The sequence below is a fragment of the Nicotiana tomentosiformis genome, chromosome 7 (assembly GCF_000390325.3).
Source record: "Nicotiana tomentosiformis chromosome 7, ASM39032v3, whole genome shotgun sequence".
Taxonomy (NCBI): Eukaryota; Viridiplantae; Streptophyta; class Magnoliopsida; order Solanales; family Solanaceae; genus Nicotiana; species Nicotiana tomentosiformis.
This window is the reverse complement of record NC_090818.1, coordinates 59934495-59956052: the sequence shown is the minus strand read 5'-3', so window position 1 is coordinate 59956052 and position 21558 is coordinate 59934495. Positions and strand designations below refer to the sequence as shown.

At 34.6% G+C, this 21558-nt stretch overlaps 1 protein-coding gene and 1 long non-coding RNA gene across 2 annotated transcripts; both read left to right on the top strand.

Annotated features, from left to right (window-relative positions):
- Nucleotides 1-9243: 9243 nt before the first annotated feature.
- Nucleotides 9244-11294, top strand: LOC104108768 (non-specific lipid transfer protein GPI-anchored 30). The gene is made up of 2 exons (XM_009617886.4): nt 9244-9715; nt 11032-11294. The coding sequence occupies exons 1-2, from the start codon at nt 9394-9396 to the stop codon at nt 11136-11138; spliced, it is 429 nt and encodes a 142-aa protein (XP_009616181.1). The 5' UTR covers nt 9244-9393; the 3' UTR covers nt 11139-11294.
- Nucleotides 11295-17387: 6093 nt separating this feature from the next.
- LOC138896504 (uncharacterized) lies at nt 17388-18691 on the top strand. Its single transcript, XR_011409755.1, has 2 exons — nt 17388-17437; nt 18372-18691. It is a non-coding gene; the product is annotated as an uncharacterized lncRNA (long non-coding RNA).
- Nucleotides 18692-21558: the final 2867 nt, after the last annotated feature.

Here is a 21558-nt window from a genome sequence, read left to right as displayed (position 1 = left end):
CTACAGTAGCTTATTTCCGAAATCTGCACGCAAGGTGCAGAAGTGTAGTATGAATACAACCGATCTCATGTACTCAATAAGTATATTGACTAACCTAAGTGAAGTAGTGACGAGATTTTTGAGTCAAAAAATACTCATTTTACTTAAACTGTGCAACTAAATAGATTATACATGTACACAACAACAATACCGTAATCTAAGCATGAAGTGCAGGTAAAGCCATCGGTGCACATAGACAATATATGCATAGATAATGTAAAAAACTAATAGTTTATCATATAGAGAGATATGCATAAGTATCATAAACTAACTACAATTTGGTATATAGGAAAGATATACATTTGATATCAAATAACATGTCAATAGTTGCATATAGAGAAGATATACCCAAGCATCACAAACAAATAAATAGTTCTGCATATAGAGAAGATATGCATTCGACATCAGATAATCTGCCGATAATTGCATATAGAGAGGATATTCATAACTAAACAAGTCAAGTTACACAGATCGACATATAGAGAAGATATGTGTCGTGAATTATGTCATCAATTAAGGCAGCATATAGAGAAGATATGCATAAGATATCAAATAACACGTCAATAGTTGCATATAGAGAAGATATGCATGAATAAACAAGTCAAGTTGCACGGACTGACATATAGAGAAGATACGTTCCGTGAATCTTTTCATCAAGTAAAGCAACATATAAAGAAGATATTCATAAAAGACATGTATACATTCCGGAGCTAGCATATAGAGAAGATATGCGGTAAACATTATGTATACATCCAAGGAGTTTGCATATAGAGAAGATACGCAATGTCCAACCATTGATCAGTTTTCAATAGTATGTGTGTACGTCATTAAGAGAGAAACATGAGAGGACGACCCTAGGTGATGGATCCTTATCCACACGCTGCACGGACAACTCACATGCCATAATTATAATAATTACACGGGTAACTCACGTGTTATGATCATAACAATCGCATTGACAACTCACGTGCCATAATAATTCAATCTGTACGGAGCACTCACATGTTGTAAATAAAGTTCATCTCACAGAAAGCACATACAAGCATGTATACGAACATCGAATATCAAATCATAGACTCATTGACTAAGAAAAATAACATGCTGAGGTGTATGAATGTGTGAAGTGTATAACTATAGCTTAGTTTAGGCAGGTACGCCATAAAATAATAAGTATCATGTTCAAACAGAAAATCAACACCTACATATGATCTCTAGAATGATTCAAGAGGTTCACGTAGTCATACAAAAATTTGAGGCATAGTATAAGAATAACAAGTGCGGATGTATATTCATAATATACGTGTGACTACGTCTAAATTAAGTATATCAATAATCTCGAGAATATCTCATCATGATCAAAGCAAGGTATCATTAACCTCAACATTTAACTCTAGCATGGCTCATTGTGTTCACGTAGTCATTCAATTGAGCAAACCATAGAACAAGTAGAATACACAATCAAACAAGGCATAAAGTAATCTAGCATCTACCCCTGAACATGAATTGAATAACCATGGCACATGCATATACGTTTGTCACATTGCATATACACCATCCCCGCATGTAGCAAACAACGTCATTTATCAGAAAAAATTCCCTCAAACCAAAGCTAGGTAAGGCACTTACCTTATCTGACTAGTCCTTAACCTCAAATCGAGTCAAAACCTCGACTATCCCTCCAATCACATAAATCCAAGCCAAACATCATCCAAGAAAGTCAAACAATGCTATAGGAAGCAATCTCAATCAATAATACTTCAATCTTTGATGAATTCCCAAAAAGTCAATATGGGTCTCGGGTGCCCGAAATCCGAAACCAATACCAAATCTCGATGACCCATAACCTGTCGAGTCCAAGTATGTGATTACTTTCCAAATACGAATTCAAATCGGTGTTCAAAATTCCAAAATATATTTTCTTATCTTTCAAGCCAAAACCCTCTTTACTTCTTTAAGATCCTTGTTTTAGAGCCAAAATTAATGATAGATTCATGTTATAATCATAAATTCGAGTTAAGTTTACTTACCCCAATGAAGTAGATAAAAACTCCCTCAAACATTACCTCAATCCAAGCTCTCTAGTTCCCAAATTAATAAAAATAAAGTGCAAGTACTAAATGGGATTAAATATGCAAGTGCAAAAAAATTTCAGAAAAATAACAGCATTGTCCTTCTTCACTAAAATAGTGATAACGTTTTGTACAGATATCGGAATGACAAACAATTTAAATTTCTGCAAACTAGATTCAAAGAGATACAACTTTCAACGAGGCATCTTAACCAAATTCCTTATATATTTTGAACGATTTCTCTTGAAGCCGGATTTAATGAAGAAAATTAGAATTTCAGCACTTCAAGTTTTTCAAAACTTGCTCCAAATGCGTTGAAACTCACCGGAACCCTCCGGGACTCCATCCAATCATTCCTACAAGTCAAGATACCCTATTTAGACTTATCCAAAGGCTCAAATTCCTATGGGGATATCACAACAAAGAATCGAAGCTCAAACCGAATAGAATTTCTCTTAAGTTGTTAAATCTTTATTCTTTCAAAAGAGTTTCTGAATCACACTTAAACACTTCGGATTACTTCCAAACTTTACACATAAGTTAGATTCAACTATATAGTCATGTCCAAAGTCTCGGAACACCAACCGGAGTCCAATAATATCAAAGTCAACTCTTGATCAAACTTATGAACTCTTAAGTTCTTCAAATTGTCAACTTTCGACAAATGGTGTCGAATTCTTCTAAGAACCTCAAAAACCAAATCCGAACGTACGTACAAGTCTAAAATTATCATACGAATCTATCGGAGCCATCAAAATATGATTCCGAATCCTTTTACTCAAAAGTCAAACTTTGGTCAATTCCTTCGACTTAAAGCTTCCAAAATGATAATTACTCTTCTAAAATACTAGCGAACCTTTTGAAAATCAAAACAAAACAAACACACAAGTCATAAAACATCAAATGAAGCTACTCGAAGTCTCGAATCGTAAAACAGAACGCTAGAACTCAAAATGACTAGTCGGGTATTTGTATCTCTCTATCTCTTTCTTCTTCCCTCTATTCGTTCTGCCATAGCTGGTGAGCTTCAGCTTTCGTAACAATTTTGTCTCCAACTCTGCCGTGCCTTTTGTTTTTTATTTCTCGTTATTTAACTCATAATGCTGGAACTTCGAAAATCGAGACCATGATATTCTAGAAAAAAACTGAACCGAGGGTTGATGTATCAAAATATTAAATTTTAAACTTTTCTTTTCTCAAAATTAATTTTGTGTGACCAGGAATTTGGTAATTTTTCTTTCTTTCTTGGAATAAATGGATCTGGATATTACTGAGAAATTTCACTTTAAAAATTTTCCTCTTTGTTGTGTATCATATCACTCGACGTACAAAATTGTTGTATCAGGTGTATTAGCAATAGATTGGGCTAGTACTGCTTCTTTTAATAAGTTGTGCCACTTATGAGGCTAAGCAATGAAACTTATAAGTTAACGGAAGTCAATGGTTATAGGATTTGCACAATTATATATTTTTGTTTGGTTGGATAACTTCTCAGTTTCTAGTAGATTCAGATCAATTCTGTTTACCAAAACCATTTTTCTATATTTGGCGTGAAATAATGAAATCGCACATACATACAGCTAGATCGGTAGACATGTGCGGTCAAACATATATGTGGCCTAAAGCCAAAGTTTAATGTGTTGCTTAAATTTTTTTTAAAAATTATTAATAATTTTTTTATAATCGATTTCCTCTAATAATTCATTTTCAATTGATAATATAGTCAATCCATTTAATCTATCTTGAGACATTGTTAATCTCAGGTACGATTTTATCAATTATAATTTTGAAAATTTCTTTTCTTTGAGGCAACTGTTATAGAAAAGCTCTACTTTTATATGAAAAATAGAAAATATTATTTTTTTAAATACCTATAAACCTATTATTTCTAAAAAATGGGGACCCAAGACAAAAGCCTTACCTGGAACAATGTTAGAGCCGCCCTGTCGGTAGAAGAGACTAGAGTTTTTTTAGGTCAACTGCTCAAATTCACTCTGATCCCCGCATTGGAGTTTTTTCCAAGTTTCTACTTGGATGGAAGCCACGTGGCAGAGTTACGAATTAAAGGTTGAGATTTAATTAACTAAAACAAGACCCTAACTATAGTTAGAATAATTTATTACTTCCATACAGGATAATTAGAATTTCCTTATCAATTTCTTAATTTTCCAAGAAATCTTTTTTTTTCTTTTTTCTTTTTTTTTTTTCTTTTTTCAGTTTTCTGAACTTTGGTTACCCCTGCTTTTAACCTCAACCGCCTATACAAGGAGAAGGGCAAGGCCAAGTCCACGAATTGAGTTTATACAAGAGTTCAAAATTCGAGATTATATGTGTCGATACCTTTTCTTGACATTGCAAATTTGGAATAATTCTTTGTGATGTACAAAATTTTAATATCATACGGATTCTTTTAATTTTTTATCTGGTAAATATTAAATTTTTTTTTTTTTAATTCATTGGTTGGACTTCTAATGGTTCTCATCTTTGAATAGGAATATAAGAAGATTTCGTAGAAAGTAGCAAAAAGAATGACGTATTGAAAAAGGCCAGGAAAGAGAGGAAAGGTTTTAGGTAAGCGATAATGTGTAGCTAGAAATTAGAATTATGGGATTGTTAAAACGTTTTGGAGCAAATATATGGAAGTTATTAATTATCCTTACCATGGTTAGAACTAGGGGTATACATGGACCGGGTTGGTTCGGTTTTTATCAAAACCAAACCAAACCAACTATATCGGTTTGTATTGGTTCGATTTTGTCGGGTTTTTCGGGTTTTCGTTTTTTTTGTTACATAAATATTATTCCAATCTTACTTTGTTAAAGTTATAGATAAAGTTTTGATAAGTGAATGTATATTTAATAAATATTGAAAAAATTGACAAACATATGATCTATTAAAATATTCTAATCGAAGAATTTTTTTAGTAATACATGATAGTTATTTCTTAGTCGTCTAATAATAATTTCGTTAATGTACGCTTTCAAGGTTAACACATGAGAGGATCCCAAATATTTCAATATTTTTTAAAGAAAATTCAATATAAAGTCTTAAAAACATATATAAAAATTATATATTTATATGTCGGTTTGGTTCGAGTTTTTTTACTCAATACCAAACCAAGTCAAACCAAACCTAGTCGAATTTTTTAATCGGTTTGGTTTGATTTTTCGGTTTGGTGCGGTTTTTCGGTTCGGTTTGAACACCCCTAGTTAGAGCTTTACTTTGGTTAATTAAATCTTAGCTTTTAAATTCTTAACCGCGCGCATAGCGGGAGCTTAGTGCACCGGGCTACCCTTTTTATGCCATGTAGTTCTATCATGTAGGAACTTGGAGAAATGGAGAAGAGCTTCATCCGAGCCCGATTATATTCGGATTCGCATCGCGTAAGAGGGTGAAATTCAAAAATAGTCAGATTTACAAGTGGTAATTGAAAAATAGCCACAGTTTCAAAAGTAATCGAAATTTAGCCACTTTTCATATAAAGATAAATCTGAACGAAAACACTATTTGAAATCCGAAAAATATTCCAGTATAATATACTGGACTTCCAGCATAATATATTGGAGTTCCGGCATAATATACTAGACTTCCAGCATAATATACTGAAGTTCCAGTATAATATACTGGTCCAGCATAATATGCTGAAAGTTCATACACAATTGCTCCAATTTCGAGTATATTATGCTAGAACTTTTCGTGTGTTGGAGTTTCAGCATAATATGTTGGAAGTTTATACACAAGTGCACCAATCTCCAGTATATTATGCTGGAACTTTCTGTGTTGCAGCAAAATAGTGGCTATTTTTCAATAATTTTGCAAATGCTCACTTTTTTTCAAGAGCAAAGGTCCAAATATACCCTTGTACTATACAAAATTGAGCATATTTGCCATTCGTTAATACTTTAGCTCAAATATGTCCTTACCGTCACATAGTTGGTCCATATATGCCCTTAGAGTTACACGGTTGACCCATATATGCCCTTTTCAAAACGGAATCCACCCAAACTAATTAACTCTTTCGTTAATTGTATGAAAGTGTATTACAAACACTATTTCCTTTTTATTAGTACTTTTTTTCTTTACCTTTCTCTTTTCTTTCTTCTTTTTTTTTTCTTCTCTTTTTTTTTTCTTTTTTCTTTCTCCCTTATCCGTTTCCTCAATTATTGACGTCTTCTCCATTTTCGTCACAAATTTCACTTGACAAAACTCATGAATTTTAATTACTAAGAAAATTCTCCCATAAGATAATCAAGTTCCAATTTCACTGGCCCTCCAAATAAATGAAATTAAATTGTTCCAAAAATTATGGTTTAAACCTTAAAATAATAAAAACATCTCAACCTTTAAAAATACTCAAAAGAGCAAAATATTTAAATTGTTTCCAGAAAGATAATTTAATGATTAAAAGTCTAGAGTTCAAGTTGTAGTGTTATAAATTTGAGTTGTTAGTCTTTTTTTTTTTTTTTTCAGTTGGACATTTTCTATTTTTTTATTAACTATATAAATTAGGGGTGTACATGGAACGGGTTGGTTCATATTTATCAAAACCAAACCAATTATATCGGTTTGGATTGTTCGGTTTTGTTGGATTTTTCTGATTTTTTGTTACATAAATATTATTTCAATCTTACTTTATTAAAATTTTTAGAATTAAATATATGTTTAGTAAAAATTAAAAAATTGACAAACATATGATCTATAAAAATATTCTTATGGGAGAATTTTTTTAGTAATTGGAATTCATGAGTTTTGTCAAGTGAAATTGGTGATGAAAATGAAGAAGACATCAGTAATGGAGGAAATCGGATAAGGGAGAAAGAAAAAGGAAAAAAAAAGAGAAGAAAAGAAAAAAAAGAAAGAAAAGAGAAAGGTAAAGAAAAAAAGTACTAATAAAAAGGAAATAGTATTTGTAATACATTTTAATACAATTAACGAAAGAGCTAATTAGTTTGGGTGGATTCCGTTTTGAAAAGGGCATATATGGACCAACTGTGTAACTCTAAGGGCATATATGGACCAACTATATGACGGTAAGGGTATATTTGAGCTAAAGTATTAACGAAGAGCAAATGTGCTCAATTTCATATAGTACAAGTGCATATTTAGACTTTTTTCATTTTTCAATTACCAGTCAGAAAACTGACTAGTCCGTGCTATTTTCACTGCGTAAGGTCCATTTAAGGGGGAAGCACTCCATAATAGAATTTTTTTCATACTCAGGGCTCGAATTCTAAATCTTTGGTTAAGGGTGAAGGCTTCCTATCCATCCCATCCATCACAACTCATGATGGTTACTCAAATCTTTCGTATATCCAGTTTTTCAATACATACATATAATTACCCTACACCGACAGTGTAAAATATTTTTGAACTATATTGCCAGTTAAAAGTCAATTGCAAGTGACTTCCTATAGATTCATGAACTCTGACCTGCAAAAGATGGTAAGTTAACAACGTGTAAAAATACACTAACATTGTGAAAACATTTACTTACTTTACTAGTCATCTCTCTGGAATTCAAAAACGAATACATAATTTAAATCTTATGGGTATTCGAGCAGAAGCGAATCTAGGATTCGAAGATGGCGAGTGTCATAATTTTCTATAATGTAGACTTTGTAATAATTAATATAGAGTTTGTTCGGAACACTTGTTCAGTTTATTTGTTTTAGTTTATTCGGGCATTTTAATTGGCATTTTTTTATTTGCAAATAAGAAAATTACATCTCGATCGCATACCCTACTTGTGAGATTTCACTGGATATATTGTTGTTGTTGTTAAATAAAAATTACATCTCAAACATCAAAAAACAAATGTAATTAGCATTTTAAAGAAGGAATCACACCTTCATTATTAACAATACAAGTAAAATCAATATTTTTAATTAGGAACTCATCTTTTTTGTATGCTAAAATAAATCTGCACAAGTAAAATAACATATTCAATAAGGGAATTTCACCAATCAGAAAAAGAATAATAAAAAAAGATCTTCAATAGATAAATTATACCTCATGAGAAATGCAGAATTAGATAAACTACAAGATCCCAAAAAGTAAAATAATAAATCTCATATTTTTCTAGGCAATGCTTGCGAAATATTCATCATAATTTAATAGTAAAGAGATTTAAGTTGTATTTTACAATTATAGAATAGCACAAATTTTTATGTTATAATAAAAAAATTATAAAAATTAAAGGTGATCTCAATCCAAAATTCGTATAAGACCCAAGTTTTTTTATTTTGAAAGAAAAAAATTAAAAGATTTGAGATTAAGAGATGCTTATTTTATGAAATTTTAAATTTTGGAGGCTCTTAAAATAATAGAATATAGAAAAAAATATAAAAAATAATAAACGATAAATAGAAAATTAGGAGGTAGCCAAAAAGGAAAATGATTGGGACAAAGGAAATAAAATGAAGAACAAAAAGGGAAACTTAGATAAGATTTAAGATAAATTCGAACTTGAATTTTACACACGAGAAAAACTTTTTAAAAAGTCTACCGGTTGTGGCACCTTTGTCTTGTTTGCAACTAGGGATGGCGTGATTAAATATTTAACCTCGTTTAAGAAAATTTTTACATAAATATATAATAATTTTACCAACGTAGCGGGTGCCATACCACCCTACCCTAAAGGGTGGATCGCCACTGTATTCGAGGTTCTCCATAATTCATTTGATTTATTAATTAGGTTCGAAATCAATTATTTCTTCATATATTGACAGTTCGAGCAAAACTTCTTAGTTCCGATGAACCATAGCTAATCTTATGCATCCGTCCCTGCTATAGATTAATTTATTATTCCGTCCGTTTACATGAAATACTTTACTTTTTAGTATGTTTTAAAATAAATGACATATTTTTAAATTTAGAAGTAATTTAACTTTAAACTCTTCATTTAACTTTTAATGAGAAGTTTTTATAACCACACAAATGTCATGGCCTCACAAAGCTTTTACCTCTTAAGCTTTTAAGACCACAAGCTTCAAAAAAAAAATTCCTTAAAATTTTGTGCCGAGTCAAATTAACTAATCTAAATTAAAACGGAAGGAGTAGTTTAGAACGTGGTGGAATAGTAGCTCAACCTATCTATCTATCAGCTGGTATATCGACTTCTGCCTAACTAGAAACTGTCAGATCACCAACTCTAACCATTTAAGTCAAAAATCCCCCCAAAAAAAAGTCAAAACCTCAATCAATAGTAAACAAATACAAATATATATAGACACGCATTGCAGCGCAGCGATCTCTGTTATTCTGGTAATAAAACAGCAACAAATCTATGGAGATGAAATTATATCAAACAGCTTCAATTTGTTTGCTGCTGCTGATGGTACAGAGTCAGAGTGTTGAGGGTCAAGATAGGAAGTGCATAAACAAGCTGCTGCCTTGCATGAAATTCCTGAATGGAACAAGAGGGAATCCACCAGATAGTTGTTGCAATCCACTAAAAGATGTGATAAAGAACATGCCTGAATGCTTGTGTCAAATGGTAAGTATCAAAGGCAGCAATGCAGCGGAGAAAGCTGGGATTGACATTAACGCCGCTCAAATGTTGCCTGCTAGATGTGGACAGCCTGTTAATTACATGGGATGTCTCAAGGGTACGTTTCTCTCTCAACTATTCATCGCTTTTTCCTACATTTTTTTCTAGTAATAGTAGCGTCCGGTCTAGTTATTAGCGCCATCTTTGAGTAATCCCATGGATAATTGCTACTCCCTCCCCCTATTGATTATCTTTTTCCCTTTTTACCCTTAGTAATAATTATTCTTGAAAGCTACAGACACATAACTTTGTTCAAATACCAATGAAAAAAGATTAAATATTAAGACATGAATAAGGGTAAAGTAGTCAAAATCTCATCCTAATTAATTTTTTTTAAGAGGCGTGTACAAAAGAATCATGACAAATAATATGAGACGGATGTAGTACCTCCTATTAGCACAAGTTTAATATCGGTAACTCCAAAACTAGATGCAATTTTAAGTGACTAAGTTCATCTGAACTCAATATAATTTCGATGCGGAACATAAATTTATATAAAAATTCCTTTAAATTGCAGTAAATAGTAGATCTATACATGAATCTATAACTTTAAAAATATAATATAACTTTAAAAATATAATAGTATCAATGCTAGGAATCTTAAAGATTGGTAGCGCGACCCAACTCTTTTTTTTTCTTCCACTTGTCCTCGTCTATGTGCCTCAGTTCACTGTTTCGCATTGCTGCCAGCCCCTTTGCTTGTGCACCTCTCCCGCGAAGCACGAGCTTAGGACAAGCTAGCTTTTCTTTTTCTTTCTCGTTTCTTCATTCTTGTATTGCTCCAAAACACCCGCTATTCTTCCATTATCATCCGAACTTGTTCTTACAAAAACAAATACGTAATGAATGTAAATCCATCTACTATTCATGCAGTCTTTATCATATCACATAAGACTTGGGACATAAAGATATCCAAAATCATGACTTTTTGCCAACTTTCAAACTCAAAGAGCTTATATGCTAGACTCTAAGTAACTCTATCTACAAAAGCTTACGAAAAAATCACCTTATGTTTTTTTTTGGGGTCTTTGCTAACATTTGAATCCGTATGATCTCTCCTGGCTTTTTTCTCCTTTTTCGTCCACCTTGGTTCAAACATTTGAATTCCTACAAATCTCACAAAATAATGGAGTAATACTTTGAGTTTTGGGATATGCACTTACAAAGAACTCTCTATTGCACAAAAAATTATTTTCTACGGATGAACTTAAACTTAAGAAAAATACAATGTAACGCGCCTGGAAACAATTGTTGTTTCATATATTTTCTGCACTAGGCATATCCATATATTTACAAGGAGTTGTCAAGTCTCTATATATTATATGTTAAATATTTTACACCTAATAATTTAGAATCTATTTTTGTAATTTTCAGGATCAGGAGCATCAAGTTCCGCTGGGTACTCGATGAGATCTTCAAGTGTGAAAATGCTACTGGTTGTTGCTTCTCTGTTTTTTGCTCAACTTTTCTGGACTTCATAGAGTACACACCTCGATTTCTGCTTTTCATGATGAACAATTGACCTCAGTTTATAGTCTCACTCTATTTTAGTTTTTCTTCCTTTTCTCTATTTTGTTAACTACCGTATATTGATTTTTATTTTTTTATTTTTTTTGTTAAAACTGGATATTGAATTAGTGTCCATCTTCTTTGATTCGTTTTCCCCCCCTTACCTACTTTATATTGCTGGCTTCATTTTTTTGGCATTATGTAAGCAAAAGTTAATGACAAACGCTCCTCTCCTACCCACATCGGGTTTGTTTGACGATTTACTTAATTAATTGGCAAATTGCCTATGGAATAAGGAGGTTAATGGCTTTTTTATTTATATTAATTTAGTTATTTATTTTTATGTTCCTAATTTCCCACATGGCAATTAATGCCTGGATATGATATTGTTGTTGTTTTGGTGCCTTGGCCCCTCCTAAAACTATGATTCGGATATATTCTTACCTTGCTAATTTCTTCTGGAGGACAAAGATGGAAATAACAAGTATCATTGAAACTCGTGGACCACCATAAGCTATATATCCTCACTTGGAAGGTGAAGTTGGTTTCAAAAGGCTTAAGGACATATGTGAATCTTCTGCTGCTTAGAGATGGTGGTGATTTAAAGTTGAGGACAACCTTTGGACCAAAGTTCTTTAGAGTAAACACTGTCCTAGATCTAATACCATCTCCAATATTCTAGCGCCTAAAGACTACAATATTTGGAAAAGTCTTGTAGACTCAAGGACTAATTAAATTTGAACTCTTATATATTTTGAAAAATCAATGAGGGAAACAGCCTATTCTGGCGAGATAGATGGTCTACTATTGATCCCATCAACCAACTCAATACTTCTACAAGAAAGCTAGGAAACAACTAGGTGAAGACTCTTTGAACAATCATGTTTGGATCTCTAGGCTCCTGGAAAACATTGTCCCGCCACATGTCTTCATGAGATTCAAAAAATGGAGATCAGAAACATAGCAATCAAAGATCAGGCAATCTGGACCTTAAATCCCCAAGGCACATTCACTTGCTTTTCTGCCTTTCGGTTCATCAGACAAAAGAACAACCACAATCCTCTTCTAACAAAGCTCTAGGACAAGGAATTTCCTTTTAATGTATATTATCCTTTGCCTCTTGGAGAACATTTATAAAGAAGCTACCACTTGATGACATTATGCATAGATTGGATTTACATGTAACTTCTATGTGTACATGATGTAGACAACCTAAGACTGAGACCCTGAATCATGTATTTGCTTATGGTAACCTATTAAAAATATACTTTAGAAGTGGCTCTCAGTAAATTATTTTACGTTCACCTTAAGAGTTATTTACTTCACTAATTTAGTTTGAATTTGAAAAAAACATTTTTGAACTAGTCTCTAGGAGTTTGCTATTTCAACAGATTTAGTAGTTCTCTTATAAATTATAGTCCAGATGCAGTGAAATAACCTAGAATTTTCAGGTTAAGTTCTTTAGAGTTCCTTTTATATCTATTCCAGTATACTCCTTTTATTTTTCTGTAATCTTCCCTTATTATTTTCTTTAGTTTCTTGATATAACTGGTATCGTAGCCATCTTCTTAAGGGACCTGAGTAAAAAACATTCTTGAGTGAAATGGAGATTGAGACGAGTTTTTTCCAATTGGCTCCTCCAATCTTTGATGGTGAAAATTACCAACTGTGGGCAGTGAAATTGAAGACTTACTTGGAGGCTTTAGATCTTTGAGAGGTGTTGAAGAGGATTATGATGTTCTTCTACTGTCTAACAATCCTACCGTGGCCAAGATCAAGACTCACAAGGAAAATAAACTAGGAAATCAAAGGCAAAAGCAACTTTATTTGCTGGTTTGTCTGCAACAACTTTCACGAGAGTTATGACACTCAAATAAGCAAAACAAATTTAGAATTATCTGAAGGAAGAATATAAAGGAGTCTTGGCAGCCAACCATAAAACTCAAAGTAAGGGTAATAATGCAAAGAATATTACTCACTTTGTCAACATTGTGGCAAAAAAGGTCTTCTACCATTCAATTGTTGGACGAGGCCAGATGCGAAGTGCAAAATCTACAATCAACTTGGTCATGAAGCTGTAATTTGCAAAGAAAAATTTCAAAAGCATGAAGCAGTTGCCCAAGTTCTCCAATGAAGAAGAAAAAGAAGATCACTTGTTTGTGGCAACTTTTCTTTCAATCAAGAAATTTAATTTTTGGATGATTGATAATGGTTGTATAAACTACATGATAAATGACAGAAATGTTTTCAAAGAGTTCAAAGCTTGAGTGAGATGGATATTAGATGATCACATGAACAAGGTTACTATCAATAACGAGTACCCACTACCGCGTATTGATGATTTGTTTTATCAGCTCCAGGGTGCTAATGTATTCTCGAAGATTGACTTGAGGTCGGGGTACCATCAGTTAAACATTCGGGTTTCAGATATTCCGAAGACGGCTTTCAGGACTCGATATAGTCACTATGAGTTTCTGATGATGTCTTTTGGGCTGACCAATGCCCAGCACCTTTTATGCACTTGATGAACAACGTGTTTCAGCCGTATCTTGTTTCCTTCATCATCGTGTTCATTGACGATATATTGGTATATTCTCGCAGTCGAGAGGTTCACGAGCAGCAATTGAGGATCGTGCTCCAGACTTTGAGGAAAAATAAGCTTTATGCTAAAATCTCCAAGTACGAGTTTTGGCTTGATTCGGCGGCATTCTTGGGCCATGTGGTGTCCAGTGAGGGGAGTAAAGTGGATGCGAAGAAGATTGAGGCAGTTCAGAACTGGCCTAGACTTTCATCAACTATAAATATTCAAAGCTTCTTGGGTTTGACGTGTTATTATCGCCGTTTCGTGGAGGGTTTTTCATCCATCGCAGCTCCTTTGACTAGATTGACCCAGAAGGGTACTCTTTTCAGATGGTCCGACGAGTGTGAAGCGAGATTTCAAAAGCTCAAGACTGCATTGACTACAGCTTCAGTGTTAGTATTGCCTACAGGTTCAAGATCTTATACCGTGTATTGTGATGCATTGTGTATTGGGCTTGGCGCGATGCTGATGTAGGACGGTAGGGTGATTGCCTACGCATCTCGTCAGTTGAAGGTTCTTGAAAAGAATTACCATGTGCATGATTTAGAGTTGGCAGACATTGTTCACGCGCTGAAGATTTAGAGGCACTATCTGTACGGCATTCCATGTGAGGTTTATATCGACCATCGAAGTCTTCAGCACCTGTTCAAGCAAAATGACTTTAATTTGTAGCAGCGGAGATGCTTAGAATTGCTGAAAGACTATGATATCACCATCTTATATCATCTGGGGAAGGCTAATATGGTGGCCGATGCATTGAGTAGGAAGGCTGAGAGCATGGGCAATTTGGCATATTTGCCGGTAGATGAGAGGCCACTAGACATGGATGTTCAGGCTTTGGCCAATCAGTTTGTGAGGTTGGATATTTCGGAGCCTAGTCGAGTTCTTTCTTGTGTTCTGGCACAGTCATCATTATTGGGGCGTATCAAGGCTCTCTAGTTTGATGATCCTCACTCATTGGTGTTGAAGGATACGGTGCAGCGGGGTGGTGCCAAGGAGGTTTTGATTGGAGATGATGGGGTTCTACAGCTTCAAGGCCGGATTTGTGTTCCAAATATTGATGGATTGAGATAGTTGATCCTTGAGGAGGCTCACAGTCTATTCTATTCACCCATGTGCATAAAGATGTACTGTGACTTAAAACGACACTGTTGGTGGCGGAAGATGAAGAAAGGTATTCTTGCTTACGTCTCTCAGTATTTGAATTATCAACAGGTGAAGTACGAGTATGAGAAACCGGGTGGATTGACTCAGAGATTGGAGAATCTGGAGTGAAAGTGGGAGCTCATCACTATGAATTTTTAGGTAGGCTTACCACAGACCTTGAGGATATATGATGTAGTCTGGGTTATAGCAAACCAGTTGACTAAGTCCTCACACTTCATTCTGGTGATGACTTCCTATTCTTCAGAGCGTTTGGATCAGATTTACATCTAGAAGATTATCTGTCTCCACGACGTGCCTATTTCCATTATTTCTAACTGAGGCACACAATTCACATTGCATTTTAAAGAGCTGTGTAGCATGAGTTGGGCACGCGAGTCGAGTTGAGTACACTGTTTCATCTTCAGACAGACGAACAATTCGAGTTCACTATTCATATATTGGAGGACATGTTGCGGCCATGCTCTATGGATTTCAGGGATCAGCGGGACTAGTTTTTACCTCTAGCGGAGTTCGCCTGTAACAAAAACTATCAGTCGAGCATCCAGATGGCTCCGTACGAGGCCTTAAATGGGAAACGATGTCGTTGGCCGGTTGGTTGGTTTGAGCCTGGAGAGTCTAGATTGTTGGGCAATGATTTGGTTCGTGATGCTTTGGGAAAGGTTAAGGTGATTAAGGAGAGATTTCGTATAGCTCAGTCTATCAAAAAGAGTTATACTAATTGAAAGGCTCGAGATGCGTCTTATATAGTGGGTGAGAAGGTTCTTCTCCGAGTGTCGCCTATGAAGAGCGTGATGCGGTTTGGGAAAAAGGGGAAGTTGAATCCGAAGTTTATTAGCCTGTTTGAGATCTTGGAGAGAATTAGGGAGGTTGCTTATAGGTTCGCATTGCCTCCTAGACTAGCAGGAGTACATCCAGTATTTCACATTTTCTTGCTTCAGAAGTACCACGAGGAGTGGTCTCATGTTTTGGACTTCAGCATGGTGCAACTTGATGAGAATTTAACCTATGAGGAGGAGTCGGTGGCTATTCTAGATCGGCAGGTTCGAAAGTTAAGATCCAAGATTTTTTTTATGAAAGTGCAATGGAGAGGTCACCCGATTGAGGAGGCTACGTGGGAGTCCGAGTCCGATATGCGGAGTAGATACCCATACCTTTTTACCAGTCCAGGTATTTTTCTATGTCCATTCGATGACGAACATTTCTTTTAGAGGTAGAAAATATAACGACCCGATAGGTCATTTTGAGTACTAGCCTTAATTTTTTGTGTTTCGAGACCTTTCAGCTTCATTTGATATTTCTTGATTTGCGTGCATGGTTCGTGACGTTTTTCGAAAAGCTTTTACGTAATATTTTGAAGAAAAAGTGATTTTTTGACTAAAAATAAAGGTAGAGTTTATCACGGTCAACGTTTGTGGTAAACGATCTCAGATTGCTGTTTTGACAATTCCGGTAGATTCGTATGATATTTTTGAACTTGTACGCATGTTTGTTTGGGGTTCGGGGTGATCCGAGTGTGTTTCGGCATATAATGTAAAAGATTGTGAAAAATAAGTTTTCAAGTTGAAATCTTGAGTTTTGATGATTCATTCTTGTTATTTGATGTTATTTTGATAATTTGAGATAGCGAACGAGTTTATGTGATGTTATTACACTTGTGTGCGTGTTTGGATTGGGGACCGGGGGAAGGGGAGGGTGCGTCTTGGATTGATTTCGGACCATATTTGGACTTGTTGAGTTGCTGGTACATCAGTGCTTCACGATTCCGAAGGGGAATTTTGGGGCTGGGGTTGGATACTCTACGCGAATGCGAGAGATAGGGCGCGAACGCAAACACTTTAGGGGACTACCCTTCGGGAACGCGGCAGACTTGGCTGGGGAATGCCTTCGCGAACGCGAAGGCCAAGTGGCCTGTGTGATTCACGAACACGACATGTGCTCCGGAAACGCGAAGAGCACTTGACGCCCAGTAAAATAAAATATGAAAAAACGGGATTTCATTATCTGTCACCATTTTTGAAACCTAGAGCTCAGACTAGAGAGATTTTCATTTTTCACCATTTTTGAAACCTAGAGCTCGGACTAGAGAGATTTGCATCCCAACTTCATTGGTTAGTACTTTTCAACTCATTTTGATGTATTTTCTTAATCACCCATTGATTTGCAACCTTAAATTTAGTGATTTTAAAGTAGAAATTGGGGTTTTTGGGTATAATTTTGAAAATTGGTAAAATTAAGTTTTAAACCTTGAATTGAGGTCGGATTTCGAAACAAATTATGTATTCGAGCTTGGGGTGAATGGGTAATCAGAACTTGGTCCGAATCTCGAATTTTGACCAAGCGGGCCCGTGGTTTAATTTTTGTTAACTTTTTTAATTTCATTAAAGATTGAATCTTTTTCTCTCATGGGTAGTTTCTAAAACTTGTTTTGAATTATTTGAACTATATTTGGGTAGATTCAATCGGTTAGGAGGCCTATTCTAAAGAAAAAGTCATGGTTGATTATTGACTTGATTCCGGAAAGAGGTAAGTCTCGTGGTTAATCTTGACTTGAGGGAATTAGGACTTGATTGATCTATTTACTGCTTGATTTATGTGCGAGGACGGCGTATATGCAAGGTGATGTGTGTATATACGTTATCATGGGTTAAGCATGCGGGATGGGCTACTCAATTTTTTGTCTCCTCTTGTTCCATGCCTTCATTTACTCCATGTTACTACGTGTTAAATGTTTTAATTATTACTTGCCTTGTTAAATTCATGCTTTTATTTGTTACATGCCTTAATTATCTATATGTTTCCATGCATTCTTGTCTTTATTATTGACTACCTTTACTTGCCTTATGTTTTTTATGTTGTTAGATAACCACTTTTATCCATTTTATGTCTTTATTTATTTAATTCCCTTATTGCGTTTCATTGTGAAATACTCCGTAGTTGGTTGTAGCTTTACAGTTACATGTTATATATTTAGGGTCGGGTTGCACACCGCAACAGATATTAGTATTGTTATTTAGGATCGGGTTGCACTCCACAATGGATGTTGGTATTATTAATTTGGGATCGCGTTGCACGCCGCAACGAAGATTGATATTGTTGTTTGGGATCGGGTTGTACGCCGCAATGGTGATTGATATTTGTATATATATTTATGGATCGGGTTGTGTGTCGCAACGGAGAAGACAAATTGACTGTTCTTAATTGTTGATTCCATATCCGTGTTGTATTGAGGAATTGAGTATAGATTTTATTCTGGGGTTCTTTGTTATGTATTTTCTATTTCAGTTTTCATGTTAATTCTTGTTTTTCTATTTCTGCTATTGTTTTACATATACTCGTACATGTGTATAGTAAGTGCCTTGTTATAGCCTCGTTACTAATTCGTCGAGGTTAGGCTCGGCACTTACCGAGTACATGAGGTCAGTTGTACTCATACTACACTTCTGCACTTCTTGTGTAGATTCTGGTATCGGTCCCAGCTAATGGAGGCATTACTCGGACTTCTATTAATCCGGAGACTTGAGGTAGAGCTGCACAGCGTTCGCAGACCCTGAAGTCACTTTCCTTTTATCTTTTGTACTGTTTCATTTCATTCAAACAATTGTATTTTTATTCAGACATTGGTTGTAGCAATTTTAGTAGCTCACGTACTTGAGACATCAGATTCCGGGATTAGACTAGACGACGTTTGGAGTATATTATATCATTTTGAGGTTCTACAATTTTACTACTTATTAAACTGCTTTTAAAATTTGTTTAAAATAAATAGTTGTGTGCTAATATTGGCTTGCCTAGCAGGTGAACGTTGGACGCCATTATAATCCCGAAGTTGAAATTTCAGATCGTGATACTTTGCCTGACCAGTTTAATTCCTTACTGACAACTCCTCTGAAGTGCAGGCAACTTTACAGGGGATTGAATGGTGCTGCATGCAATTAAATTTTCATAGTCTCCCCCAGGAACTTGACTCACTGTTAGTTGTCAACAAGATCCTTGCCAAAAGCAAAGCACCATGGAGGCTGCAAGATGACATATAAAAAACACTTAGGCATTTGTTATAACGGTTTTCCTACTGTATTAGAACGATATTCTTATGCAAGTTGGAGTGTTAATGATAATAAATTCACTTCAAGCTAAATATTTATTCTAAGGGTGGGAAAGAAGCGGAATGGCTGAGGAACATGTCATTAGATTTAAAGTTGTGACAACCTATGTCAGTTATATTTTTTAATAGTGAAACTACCATGTGTGTAGTTCACAAATAGAAAATCAAGACATATAAGCTTAAGGCGTATTTATATAAGAAAATTAATTGCAAATGGAACTATAACTATAATATATATGAGATCTAAGTAAGAAATGGGCTGATCCACCAACCAAATCGTTGACAAGAGAGAGTAAAACAAAACTTATGAAGAAATTTAAACATCAAAGATAACTTTATATATATATATATATATATATATATATATATATATATATATATATATACTATTTTAGCTCCAGATGGATATTTTTATATGAACTTGCTTTAGAGCTCAAACATGATATAGCACTTGACAACCTAGTCCTGATCATGTTTGGGGAATCATGGTAGCCCATATTTGATTATTTCTATCTTATTGATGGGGTTCGATCTCATTTTCCCTTCCTCTCCCTCTATGTATAATAAATTTAAGGGCAAAGGTCCAAATATGCCCTTATATTATACGTAATTGAGCACATTTACCCTTCGTTAATACTTTAGCTCAAATATGCTCTTACCGTCACATAGCTGGTCCATATATCCCCTTAGAGTTACACAGTTGGCCCATATATACTCTTTTTGAAACGGAATTCACCCAAACTAATTAGCTTTTTCGTTAATTGTATTAAAGTGTATTACAAATATTATTTCCTTATTATTACTTACAATCTACATATATATAACATCCTCAATTGTATATATATTTATATACACACACATATAACTTAAGTATATATTTTTAAATTGACCGAGTATATGTTGTTATTGCTACAACTTAAGTTTTAATATAGCACTACATCTTATAGCACTATACATTTTATTTTTAAATAAGTTACCGACCGAAATCGGTCGGTATGAGTGGTCAAAATGGTAAAACACTTATAGATTAATTATTGTTACTTACAATCTCTATATATATGTATGTATGCATATGTTGTTGTTTCTACAACTTAAGTTTTAATATAGCACTACATCTTATAGTACTATATATTTTATTTTTAAATAAGTTACCGACCGAAATCGGTCCGTATTAGTGGTCAAAATAGTAAAACACTTATAGATTAATTATTGTTACTTACAATCTACTTATACACACACACACACACATACATATTGTCACGACCCAATTCTCCTATAGGCCGTGATGGCGTCCGGCTTCGCCGCTAGGCAAGCCAACAACGAACTAACTACGTGATTACTTCTTTTTAATAAGTTTTCAAGTAATTAAATTCTATTAATTAAAAGGTTACGAAACAGCAAATTTAAATAAATAAGACGAAAGTAGCTAAGTGCAATCATAACAATAGTAATAATCCCAAAACCATAAAGTCTACTAGTGTGTGTGCTAAGACCTAGTGTTACAAGTGTATGAGCTACTAGTGGAATATACAAAATACTAAGCTACTGTCTGAAATAAAGTAGACAGAAAGCAAAACACAAAAGAAAGACTTCGGGTGCTGCAGAACGGCTCGGAAGGTAGCTCACCGCTCAGTCTCGGAGTATCAGGGGTGTGCGCCGGGGTAACTACCAGATGCACTGGCCTCAGAACCTGTACGGTTAGTGCAGAAGTGTAGCGTGAGTATATAAATAATATGTACCCAGTAAGTATCAAGTCTAATCTCAAATAAGTAGTGACGAGGGGTCGATATCGACACTTACTATGGGCTAACAATAAAATGCAGAAATTATAAATAGGCATGGATTATGTAAAGCAATTAATACAACTCAGTAACAAGAATTCTTTCACTAACAATAAATTCCGAGTTAATTCTTGTCATTTAAATAATTATAACCGAGAAAGCCATAAATTAATATCAAGTAAAGTTAGGCTCCGATTATTATTGTGCACTGCCGAGGGTCGAACGACACGAACCATAGATGCATCTATTAACCTGCCGAGGGGAACGGCCCGCTCCTATGAGAGTAGAGAAGTTTACCTCGCTCGCGGAAGTACTTGCGACGCGAGTGGACATGGATTTCTCAGAGTTATTATATATTCCTCAATTCTTCCCAAAAATAAGAAATCTATTTTAGAAATTTCAACCTTACAATTCCTTATCTTAACTTTATTTAAGATAATTAATATGCAAAATAAACATAACAGTACAATCAAGCATGATGTAAATCTAAGATTACTCGGACATTTTATGGAATATAGCTACGCACGGACACTCGTCACCTAGTGCATACGTAGCACCCCACACAAGTAATTTACAACAAAAATACACCTAAGGGGATGAGTTCCCTCTTCCAAGGTTAGGCAAGAGACTTACCTCATCTCAAAACTCGCTTTCCGGTCTCAAATTCGCTCTAAAGCCTCAACTCGGTGCCGAAAAATCTGAAACTAGTCAAATGTTATATAAATAAATTAATATATGTTCCAAAGTTCATAATTTAATTA